Below are 12,917 nucleotides of genomic sequence, written 5' to 3'. Positions count from 1 at the left end.
ATGGTACTTATGACATTAGTATGAAATTAAACCACGTGCCCCAGACAAGCGTTAATGTCCAGCCCTGATATACACGTGTGGATGTATCTGCACTGACCACCGCTGGCTTTACTTTTCCCATAGTGCATCCTGGTGCTATGTGTTCCCCAGGTAAGCAACGCACACACACCTTCCCATCCATGTGATGTAAAAGAAAATGTGATTCATCTGACCAGGACACCTTCTTCCATTGCTCCGTGGTCGAGATCTGATGCTCATTGTTGGATGCGTTCAGTGGTGCACAGGGGTCAGCATGGGCACCCTGACTGGTCTGTGGCCATGCATCCCCATACACAACAAACTGTGATGCACTGTGTATTCTGACCCCTTTCTATCAGAACCAGCATTAACTTCTTCAGCAGTTTGAGGAACAGTAGCTCGTCTGTTGGATCGGATCACACGGGTCAGCCTTCTCTCCCCACGTGCATCAATGAGCCTTGACCGCCCATGACCCTGTCGCCGGTTCACCACTGTTCCTTCCTTTTCCCTGTTCCACTTTTGATTAGGGCTACAGATATCGATTATTTTAGTAATCGAGTATTCTACCGATTATTCCATCGATTAATCAAGTAATCGGATAAAAAGTACTTTTTCTTTATTAAAGAGGAATACTAAATATGTAAGAGAAAATAAGACAGGTCTCTTAAAATGAACAACTAAGTTGTTTCCTGTTTACAAAAATGAAAATAAAATCTAAACCTATTTAGTGCATCTAATTGTCATTCAAAATGCAAATACAAATATATAAATTTAAAAAAAAACCTAATTACTACAAAAGAAGGTAAATTAGTACAATCTAAAACAAAATACTAATAATAATAATAATACCTAAACATTGCATTTATGTTGTCCAGCCTAATTTTGACGTTTCAGTCTAACTACAGCTCAAGCAGGACATAAGCCTTTACTGTCCTCCTGGAAGACTTTGTGGTTTTTGTAAGAGGCAAAAATTAGTGGACAGGAAGGAAACTTGGAAGAAGAACAAGAGTCCATACACATCAAATTACTTAACACATTTTTCTGTAACATGAAATTAGTTATTTGTTGAATAAACCCTCTGTGTGTGTGTGTGTGTGTGTGTGTGTGTGTGTGTGTGTGTGTGACAGAGAGAGAGAGTGAGGCTATCAAAATGAATGACGCTTAGGCTTTCACAAAACGTGGCTAAATTAGGGACATCATAACTAGCCACCATACTGATTTATGATCTTAAATAGTCACTACATGTACCTACAATCCACATACATTTATACCGGCCTTAATTTGTGAACGTTCATATTGATCTAAGTGAAGTGTGAAGCTTGTGTCTACTCCGTGGGCTTAAAGCGGGGACTGTGTGTGAATGAGAGATTAACACGGTGAAGTTAGTTTGATATTCGGACATTAGACAGACATTCAGGAGCAGTATTTTAGGGACCGTCTACAAATTTCTGTACGACTGAAATGTGGTACTTGTTACTTACCTGGCTACGTGCCCCAGTTATTCTAATTTCTTCTTAAATTTACATATGCCATGTGTCACTGCATGCTGATTTTGTTAATTTATTAATAATAACTTAATAGATAGTAATTTGGAATTATTTGTTTTTTAATTTAAAAAAAATCACTATCACTTCAATACCTTCTAGGTCATGTGACCCAAAACTAGTACCAAAATAATCTAACCAGAAACCTCCACGAGGTACACCTCTTGTTATCCCAAAATATGTCTTCACTGATTTTTATTTGTCGACGGTCCCTAAAATACCGCTTCCGGATGTCTAATATCCGAATATCACACTAACTTCACCGTGTTGAGATGTTGAAGTATGGACCTTGTAGTGCTGTGGTACACCAGTTCAGTCTTACAGTAATCACACTCTACAGAGTTTTCTGTCTGTTTTAGTGTGAAATGAATTGTAGTGTAGCTACAATAAATGGACTAAAAGTTTCGAGGCAACTAATTTGCCTCAGTGGTTTTTTTTGTATTCGAATTACTCAAGTTACTGGAGGAATCGTTTCAGCCTTACTTTTGATAGATACTGACCACTGCAGACCAGGAACACCCCAAGAGCTGTAGTTTTGGAGATGCTCTGATCCAGCGGTCTAGCCATCACAATTTGGCCCTTTTGGTCAAATTCGCTTAAATCCTGTCCATTTCTCCTGCTTCTAACATCCACTTTGAGGACAAAATGTTCACTTGCTGCCTAATATATCCCCCCCACTAACAGGTGCCATGATGAGGAGATCATCAGTCTTATTCACTTCACCTCTCACTGCTCACAATGTTATACCTGATCAGTGTATATACGAGTTTGTGGCTATATCTCTGTGATCTGTACATGGAAAAAAGATCTGTGATTTAAAAATGACGACACTGGAAGTGTTTCAGGACCAGACATGTACAGTAGCATTGCAAAATGTTTATTATTGTTTACATTTATGAAATATCCTCTTTTGCAGCTGCAGTAATGAAATGGAGCAAAGACACAGCCGAGGAAATGATCAAACAACATGCTTCAGATCTCCTTAATCATGCAGCAGTGAGAGAGAGAGGGATTGGTATTTATTTGTTTGTTATCGACTGCAGCGTGAGTTAATTTTGATTGTTTTCATAATTTTTGGACAATTTGCACTATAACAAAACACAATGATCTGTTTTTCTGTTAACTGTGTATTGTGTTTACATCCACAGCATTTTACTATTGCACTTTATTCATTACAAAACTGTGTAGTGGTCAGTGCTGCACTGTCCCTGGTCAGTTATTGTACTGTACTGTACTGTCTTGCACTGTTTACACACATGCACTTTATGTAGTACTGTGTAGGTCTGTGTAGTGAACTTAGTTCTGTGTTGTCTCCTGTAGTTGTGTGTTTTATGTAGCACCATGGTCCTGGAGGAACGTTGTTTCATGTTACTGTGTACTGTACCAGCTGTATGTGCTTCAAATGACAATAAAAGCTACTTGACTAAACACCAGTGACCTGGAGTCCCAGTTAATGACGTCCGCTCGTAACAACGAGTCTAAAGTCTTTACTTATGGTTTAGTAACTGGATACATGGAAATATTCTCAAAGAAATCCTTATTTTAACTCATTTCAGCACTTTTCAACACTCTACACAGTTCTGGAGCACATTATTCTCACACCAGTCTCTTCCCTACACAAATCTTTTCTGATTGGCTCATAACAGATCTCTGTTTGGAAGGTGTATATTATTCTCTTTTTTATTATATATTAAGATATTGTGGTTCACGTTTGGACTATTTGTACATCAGACACTGTAATAAACATCCTTGCTCTGATATTTTATTACAGCTGTCATCATTCTTGTACAGAGAGTCTTCACCAACATAACATATCTGTCACTCCTCTACAAAGGTGCAGCAAAGGGCTGTGTCAAAGTCTGGTCTTAAGTATACTGCTGGACAGGTTCAGGAAATCCAGGTTAATCATCCTGGAGAAGTCTGTAATTTGTTCTCCTGCTATCACTGTGTGCACCACTGCTGCCCTCTGCTGGCTGCTGTCGGTGTAGCATGGTCTCAGAGTAACAAACAGGATTTAATGTTAATTAATACAGTAAAATAATCAAGAATTATTTTCATGTTAGTTTTTCCTTAGAGGAAGTGTGTGTTCTTCACTGCAGACACCTAGTTATGTTGATTTCCTGATTGGTTTTCAGTGTTGTGTTAGTCCTGTACATCAGTGTACCAGTGTGTAGACATGCAGAAAGAGTAATAACACTTCTGTTTGATTCCTCATTTACTCCTGACCTTTACTGCACTGAGATCCTCTACTGACACTGAATAATACTGCAGGATCGAGTTATCTGTCTTTAAGATAAAACTTTGGAATTTCCTCCATGGGATTAATAATGTTACAGCAGGAGACAAGAAACATTATGAGACAATGAAAAGACAACAATATAGCAGCAGTGAACTGATAATGATGTATTTATTTAATTGATCAAACATTTCATCCATAAATCTCCTCAAACAACTACAATTAAAGTTCACACAGCTGAAAAATCTAATAAATGACTACATTACATTTTAAGTCTACTTCTCATTATTTAACTAGAGAAAATCTTACAAAGAAATAAAATAAAACACAGCAGTACAAATACAGTAGAGGTAGAACTAATACTGAGAAAACACAATATTAGTTCAACACCATATTTCACTCCATATTTCAGATAACAGTCAATAAACTTGTTTTTATATTCCATACAAAGCTGGATGTAGGGCTTATTGAACACTACACACATGATCACTTTCACCTCATGAGGAGGTTTACAGGCTTTAGCTAAACAAATCCATTCAGAACAGTGAGGGTGTCTATAAGATACTGAGAAAATAACAGCAGGATATTAAAATGAGAAATCAGAATTATTTAAAATCAACACAAAACCATAAACAACAAAGAAACTCTGACACTATTTTTTCAGTAAATGCATCCTCTTTTTATAGATGAACTTTGGCTCACTCCTCTGGTGGTCTGGCAAGGAACTGTCCCAGTAGCTCCTGTCAATGTTTTTCTCACAATAATTAAAGTCATGATGCTCATTATGTGAAGTGTAGAGACTTACTGAAAGAGTTCTTACCTCGAGCTCTGTAACATATGAGCAGCAGAATGATGGTCACCAGCAGATACGGAGAGACCGTCACCACACTACAGATCAGCATGAGCACTGAGAATGGAGCTTCTACACCTGATGGACCTGAAGCAGAATAAAATAATGATCATGGTTTATTCATGCTGAACTGTTTGTATGTTTTAGCTCAATCTGCAGTACAAATAAATTCATTTTCACCCATTAAATAACAGTCGTATTTAAATTAATATTTAAATGATTTCTTACATCTGACTGAGATCCAGCTTTTGGGTGACTCTCCTCTCTCTGGGTGTTTACAGTGGTAGAAACCTTCATCTGACTTTGAGACAGTTTGGATGATCATCTCTCCTGTAGTCTGTGTCTGGAGAACTGATCCATCTTTATAGAAATCAGCTCGGAGGTTTGAGGGGTTTGGGTTGTGATATAAACAGCGTAGAGTCAGAGGATGTCCCTCAGTCACAGGATGGACAGGACTCTCCAGGATCACATCACCATCTAGAACACAGAACATCACAAAGAAGGAAATCCACACACTATGATGTGTCTGTAGATAATAAATAAAAGTTCTCGCATTTATCTGTATATAACTTAAAGCCCTCTAAACCTGTGGATTCTGTAGATATTTAATTCAAGTCTGTAGAAAACTGCCTACACTAGCTCATGAGAAAAAATTCAACTGAATTATGGATACATCAGTACAGATATACATGATTATTGAGTATTGATTCAATTCCATGCTTATTTACTGGTACTAGTAAAACTAATGTCTACTACTAACATACATGTATTCATACTCAGAACATTTCTCTTTTCCTTTAACATTAAACACACTACATGAAGACTCACCATGCACTGTGATGTTGACAGGATTACTGTTTTCTCCAGATTCAGACTCACACCAGTAAACTCCAGTGTAGGATGTGGAGAGGAAGCTGATGTTACATGTAGATCCTGTAACTGATCCCCAGTGTGAACAATCTAACACTCTCTCACTGTGTGTGTATCGTCTCACTGTCCATCCAGTAGAGTTACTCTGGTCCTCACAGCTCAGTGAGAGAGAGTCTTTAGTAAAGTGTTGAGTTCTGCTGGGATTGATGATCAGAGAGACTGGAGGAGATTCACCTTAAACACAGAAAAGAGCCATGTAAATGACAAATAAAGAGAAAATATGCAATATAATAAGGCAGAACAAAGGAATTGACTGTATATTTAATTTTTGTTTTCTGTATGTTAACAAGAAAAAATAGCCAATGACAAGGGGTGGAGACATCAGAAAACATACAGGGGAACACGAAGAACATCCTGAAAATAATCCTCTACCAGCACTGAGGACTATTTAACTGATGCATACATAAAATAAATGCTGCATTAATCTGATCCTATATTCACACTTTTCTATTCTACACTTCAACACAACAGTTAATTTTCCTCACCATTGATCCATAGTGGCTGTGGATTGCTGTACTGTGAGTGAAAGGCTGGTTCTCCTCTCTCTCCTCTGCACATATAAACTCCTGTGTGTTTAAGAGCAGCAGGACTGAGAGTGTATTTGCCTCCAGATCCTCTGCTGCTGTCTGAGAGGAGCTCCACATACACGCTATAGCCACCATTATTATTTATTCCAGTTAAGCCGTCTCTGTAGGGAACAACTGTGTACCAGCTGAATGTCCAGTCTGTAGAGGAGTCTGTAACCTCACAGCTTAGGGTCACTGAGTCTCCTTCAGTCAGCCAGCTCTGTGGAGATACACTCAGTACTGCCCGTGGTCTCTCTGTTAATCAGGAAGTACAAGATGATTTTTTCTAGATTCATTTGATACACAGTAAGAAGCTTTTCATGAATGTCTAATTGCACATTTTCACACTCACCTGATACAGTCAGTGTAACAGCATCACTGGAGTGTGAGGAGCGTGAACCTCCTCTCTCTGCTCCTCTACAGGTGTATTTACCTGTGTGGGTCACTTCAACACCACTGATTCTGTACACCTGTCCACTACTGACGGGACTGTGTGAAGCATCTTTATACCAGCTGTACTGCCAGCTAGAGACACTTTCATCCTGTATGTCACATCTCAGAGTGACGGTCTCTCCACTCAACACCTGATTATCAGGATTTATGGTTACCACTGGTTTAGGTCTTGCTGTGGAAAAATAATACAGCATCTAAATTGTCAAGATGAATTTGTTGTCAGGGTTTACAGTGATAATATAGGAATAGTGGAATAGTTTCTACTTATTAACCCTATCAGCTAATTTACAGATACACTATATTGCCAAAAGTATTCGCTCACCCATCCAAATAATCAGAATCAGGTGTTCCAATCACTTCCATGGCCACAGGTGTATAAAATCAATCACCTAGGAATGCAGACTGTTTTTACAAACATTTGTGAAAGAATGGGTCACTCTCAGGACCTCAGTGAATTCCAGCGTGGAACTGTGATAGGATGCCACCTGTGCAACAAATCCAGTCGTGAAATTTCCTTGCTCCTAAATATTCCACAGTCAACTGTCAGCTGTATTATAAGAACGTGGAAGTGTTTGGGAACGACAGCAACTCAGCCACGAAGTGGTAGGCCACGTAAACTGACGGAGCGGGGTCAGCGGATGCTGAGGCGCATAGTGCGAAGAGGTCGCCAACTTTCTGCAGTCAAACGCTACAGACCTCCAAACTTCATGTGGCCTTCAGATTAGCTCAAGAACAGTGCGCAGAGAGCTTCATGGAATGGGTTTCCATGGCCGAGCAGCTGCATCCAAGCCATACATCACCAAGTGCAATGCAAAGCGTCGGATGCAGTGGTGTAAAGCACGCCGCCACTGGACTCTAGAGCAGTGGAGACGCGTTCTCTGGAGTGACGAATCGCGCTTCTCCATCTGGCAATCTGATGGACGAGTCTGGGTTTGGCGGTTGCCAGGAGAACGGTACTTGTCTGACTGCATTGTGCCAAGTGTAAAGTTTGGTGGAGGGGGGATTATGGTGTGGGGTTGTTTTTCAGGAGCTGGGCTTGGCCCCTTAGTTCCAGTGAAAGGAACTCTGAATGCTTCAGCATACCAAGACATTTTGGACAATTCCATGCTCCCAACTTTGTGGGAACAGTTTGGAGCTGGCCCCTTCCTCTTCCAACATGACTGTGCACCAGTGCACAAAGCAAGGTCCATAAAGACATGGATGACAGAGTCTGGTGTGGATGAACTTGACTGGCCTGCACAGAGTCCTGACCTCAACCCGATAGAACACCTTTGGGATGAATTAGAGCGGAGACTGAGAGCCAGGCCTTCTCGTCCAACATCAGTGTGTGACCTCACAAATGCGCTTCTGGAAGAATGGTCAAAAATTCCCATAAACACACTCCTAAACCTTGTGGACAGCCTTCCCAGAAGAGTTGAAGCTGTTATAGCTGCAAAGGGTGGACCGACGTCATATTGAATCCTATGGATTAGGAATGGGGTGTCACTTAAGTTCATATGCGAGTCAAGGCAGGCGAGCGAATACTTTTGGCAATATAGTGTACGTTTCATCTTCATAAACTGTGAGATCTGTTAACTTTAACTCTTAAATGTTTGATTTAATATTAACACTACATCTAGATCCAGTTAAACTCTACTGGACAGTCTAGGCTGTAATCTTTATGGGACTGATGATTTGCACTTGTAATTATGTCACTGGTAGAAGAAAATAGAACAGGGTTGTGCAGTAAAAAAGAAGCAGCCACAATTGTAGATGAGCATGAGGCATCATGGTTTCTTACACAAGCACAATTTTACACAGCCCTGTTTAACTACAGAAGCCCAACTATGGATGGAGTAATAGTGACAAATTTTAACTATGGATAAAATATTAATAATGTGTAGTTAGATCAGTGTAACTATAGATCTAAACTGCATAGCCATACTCCCCCACCCCTTAAAAAATAAGGCTTCATTAATAAAACAGTTTCAGTATGACTCACATACGCTATAGTTTATATAGTTCCAACAGGTAAATGAAATCAAAGCTCTGGATAACCGTGTCTGCCAAATGCCAGAAATGTAAATGTAAATGAAATGAAAAATCATTAAACAAATATATATATATATATATATATATATATATATATATATATATATATATATGTATATATATATATATTGCAGCATGGGACAGGTTTGTGTAATTTTGTATAATTTTAATTACAGTATATTTGTGCTTAACAGTTTTCACCAACAGTTTGCAGACATAAACAAAATAGTGGTGTTTATACTGTAATGAAGTGAAGATATTTTCTTACATTTCTATCAGATTGATGACTTCTGGTTTTGTATGTACTGAACCCTGAAGTACAGATTACTTTCCCATAACAGCATGTGCCAATGATTACAATTTAATTTATTAATGAATGACACACTGTACTTTTCATCCATTTATAGTCACATTTACTGTTGTGGAATGTCTGCAAAACAAGTTTACTTCCTGCTCTTGTCACATTATGGGACTGGAGGCAGATACAAATGTAGAAGTTCATTTATTAACCTAGCATAAAGAATCTATATAAGACTGTCACAGAAATGAAGCAAAAAACAAACACTAGATCAGCACTGTGGCAGAATAAACACACAGGGGTAATACAGACAAATCAAGGGTGAAACTGAAAAAAGGTGAGTGTAATCCAGACACATTAGAACAACAACCAATGACGGGTGGAGACGTGTCCCAAATATCCGTTACATTTCTCTCTTAGATAGATAGATAGATAGATAGATAGATAGATAGATAGATAGATAGATAGATAGATAGATAGATAGATAGATAGATAGATAGATAGATAGATAGATAGATAAATCATGGCATACCTCTCGCTTTAATCTTGACAAGATCACTGAGCTCTGTGTAATAGTAGCCGTGCTTTGTGTAGTTTCCTCTGCGTGCCTTACACTTGTACTCTGTTTCTCCTGCATTATCGACTGTCACTTTAAGTGTGTTCTCTTGTTCACTGTTCAGATTCTGTAACCGCTGTTTATTTCTGTGCCAGAGAAACCCCCATCCAGTTCCATGCTGCAGCTCACAGCTCAGAGTGACGGTGTCTCCAGTGTAGACAGAGCTCTGAGGATTCACTCTCACAGTCGCTTTGGGTTTTGCTGTTGGTATGAAATGATGAAGGAGTCAGAGCTGCTTTTTAGAATATCTGTGTCTAACAGATGTTTTGTGTGTAAAACAAACATTAATATTTAACATTTAATTTAAAATGTGTGACGGCAGAGCCTGCACTACTGCATATCAGTGGCATTTTATCACTCCTTGTGCTACTGCTGCCCAGGTGCTGAAAGGACAGCACTAGTTCAGCACTCTCGATGTTGTGGACAGCTAAGAAGCACATGACCGGTGAGCGGGGCAGCAGAAGCGCGCCAAGAATTTACTGACCAATCAGAACAGAGGCTTCATTTGTACATCCTCCTGGAGAAAGAAAGAGCTGCATGGGTTGCGGTGCTTCCAAGGAAGTAAGGGATCGATTGGCACACGAACTAACCAGCGTTTATGATTCTCATTTGCAAAACCGCTGAGGTAGATGAAGCTCCTCACCAATCTCCTGAGTACTGCCTCATTACTGGTCCTCACTGCCAAACAGTGCAAATAACTGAGCACTTCACTGACCAAGATAATTGCTGACACTTTATTTTCTCACCTTCACTCAGTATATAAGCTGTATTTATTCAATAAAATTGAAACTTTTTATTCACAATCCTTGTCTCTGGTGTGTCTGTGTTCTGCCCTCACAGCTGAGTCACTATAAATGTTATAGTTGTATGTTTTCTTACACAGCTGGTATTTAGTACATTTTCTATGCAACAAAACTTATAATTGGATTGAAGTGTAGAATCACTGTATTTGCTGACTTTATTTCATGGATCCTGCACAAATCATGCACCACCATTTGAACATATCTGCATTTGCTTAATAATGGGCAAAATTATGATAAATAAAACCATCCCAGAGGACTTTTTCATTTGCCTTAAAGACACAAAAGAGACATAATCTTGCCTTGTTGTGTACTGAGCCATTTTAACACAGCACAAATTTTGGACAGTTAAATAGAAATTGACAAGTCTAATCAATTCAGTTTAGCAGACAAAGTTATACACTGAGATGAAGACATTAATAAATGGAAATATAACCAACAGCACTGAAGTGAATCAGGGATTATTTCCCTAGTGGTGTTTGTGTAAAGAGACATCAGTCAAGTGAAGAGAAGATAATGAGGCTCGTATTTAAATGCTGTGAGGGATTTCTACATCAGGTAATGAGACAGAGACTGATGTGGATGATGCTGATCATCAAAAACTCTCAAAATCTGAAAGATTTTGTAAAAATATTTTCTGAAAATCGCTCAAGATTTTAATATTCCAATTGCCTCAAAGTATCTTATGATAAATCAAATAATGGCAGAGCCAACACAAGGTGAGATTTTCTTTTTTAATGTTCACTTTGTTCTATTAATCAGACTGACTCACCACAATTATACTTCAATCTTAATATAAAACCTAGATGTTACTGAGAAAGACATGATTATGATCATTCTTGTGTTGAAAAAAATTAAAAATAATGTTAAAATATTAAATAAAAATAAAAACACCCACAGACTCACCTGATACAGTCAGTGTAACAGCATCACTGATCTCTGAGCTCCGAAAGATACTCCCATGTCCTCTGCAGGTGTAGGTACCACTGTCAGAGACTTTAACAGACTGGAATATGAACTCCTGCTTTGTGCTGTCTGTGAAGGCTCTGTTATTATTTTTCTCCCAGCTGTAGGTCCACTGAGTGTCTCCTCCTCCCCGTATGTCACATCTGAGAGTAACACTCTCTCCAATGAACACATGTGTATCAGGCGTTATGGACACCACAGCTTTAGGACTCCCTATAAAACATTCTGTTATTAATAAACCTTACATAAAGTCATTCCCAAGTCTACACTACTAATATCATGTTTAGAGTGAGTATGAGTACATCAGGGGCATCATGGAGCATTTTATTTAGCACTAGTTATGTCAGTTACTCTCTTGTGCTGCTGTCATTAAACTTGTGCTGTTTTATATTTAATATGTTAAGACATTTAAGCAGTGTAAAATTATGAGTGTAAAACTACAGTATCTATTGACATCTGAGGGTTTGTTGGTCATCCCAGCCTTATCTTAAGGCAAAGTAAATAACTGGGTGAATTTACTAAGAGCAGAAAACTAATCTATATAAAACATAAAATATTAAAAGAGTTCATGTTACTTCCTTTGATTTGAGCTAGAAAAACTGCATTTATAAACAAGGCACAAATTTACACATTTTACACAAACCTCTCAGCTCCAAAACAAATCAGATATGCAGACAATATAAAGGATAAACTATATATAAATCACCTTGAGCCTGGGACACTGGTATAAGTGAAATCAGCACTAAAAAGGAAACAGAAACAGAACATGAAAATATTCAGTCTGTTAATGAAAACAGCACATTTTAGGCACCCATACCCCACAAGATTAAATGTTATTCAGGAAATCTAAACTACCATCTGTAAGAAATACATTTTAATCTCTCTAAATAATAAATAAACAAAAGCTACAATGATTTATACAAAGGTCACTGTTGTGCTCATAAGGTCTTTATTTCACTTTATCAAATAAGCAGCCGATTATTATTATTACTGAAGAGGAATAATATTTGATCTGGGACTGTGGAAGTGGGGGTGTGGTTGAGCACCGTTTTGTGAATGGAGAAATCAGCTGAGGAAGGTAAATGGTTGAGATCATGCACCTGTGGCTTATCTTATTAATAACTTTTACTCTCTTACAGCTCTGGAAAAAAAATAAGAGACCACTGCAAAATAATACTTTTCTTATATTTGTTTCTTACAGGTTCATGTATTGGTGAGATGAACAGTTTTGTTTCATTTTTTGTGAACTGCTGACAATATTTCTCCAAAAAATTCAATATATAACTATTGTTATTTAGAGTGTATATTTAAAGGAAATGACAACACATCAAAATAACCCAAGATCATGCAGTATCTGCAGAGCTTTAATAACTCAAATAAAACAAAATACAAATAATTTGTAAACAAATTGGGTTAATGCTTCGGCTAAATAACATTAAGAAATCAGTATTTGGTGGAATAACCCCGATTTGCATGTGTTTTGGCTCCATGCTCTCCACCAGTTTCTCACATTGCTGTTGGGTTTATACCACTTTATACCAACTTTATACCACTCTTTTTGCAAAAAAGCAAACAGCTCAGCTTTGCTTGAAGGTTTGTGACCATCCAT

General features: G+C 38.3%; 1 protein-coding gene across 1 annotated transcript in view; it reads right to left on the bottom strand.

Moving 5' to 3' along the window:
• Window positions 1–4,233: 4,233 nt before the first annotated feature.
• The window catches only part of LOC131356299 (Fc receptor-like protein 5), a 31,195-nt gene continuing 22,511 nt past the window's right edge, over window positions 4,234–12,917 (bottom strand). Inside the window, exons 6-11 of the mRNA XM_058395200.1 lie at window positions 6,497–6,769; window positions 6,064–6,399; window positions 5,477–5,752; window positions 4,877–5,125; window positions 4,619–4,735; window positions 4,234–4,538 (exon numbers count right to left, since the gene is read on the bottom strand). Of these exons, the coding sequence (XP_058251183.1) occupies window positions 4,459–4,538; window positions 4,619–4,735; window positions 4,877–5,125; window positions 5,477–5,752; window positions 6,064–6,399; window positions 6,497–6,769 (1,331 nt within the window). The 3' untranslated portion in view covers window positions 4,234–4,458. The remainder of the gene's footprint in view (window positions 4,539–4,618; window positions 4,736–4,876; window positions 5,126–5,476; window positions 5,753–6,063; window positions 6,400–6,496; window positions 6,770–12,917) is intronic.

This window comes from Hemibagrus wyckioides, linkage group LG07, assembly GCF_019097595.1.
Source record: "Hemibagrus wyckioides isolate EC202008001 linkage group LG07, SWU_Hwy_1.0, whole genome shotgun sequence".
NCBI classification, from domain to species: domain Eukaryota; kingdom Metazoa; phylum Chordata; class Actinopteri; order Siluriformes; family Bagridae; genus Hemibagrus; species Hemibagrus wyckioides.
Note: the sequence above shows the minus strand (reverse complement) of the source record. Positions and strands in the feature narration are given on the sequence as shown.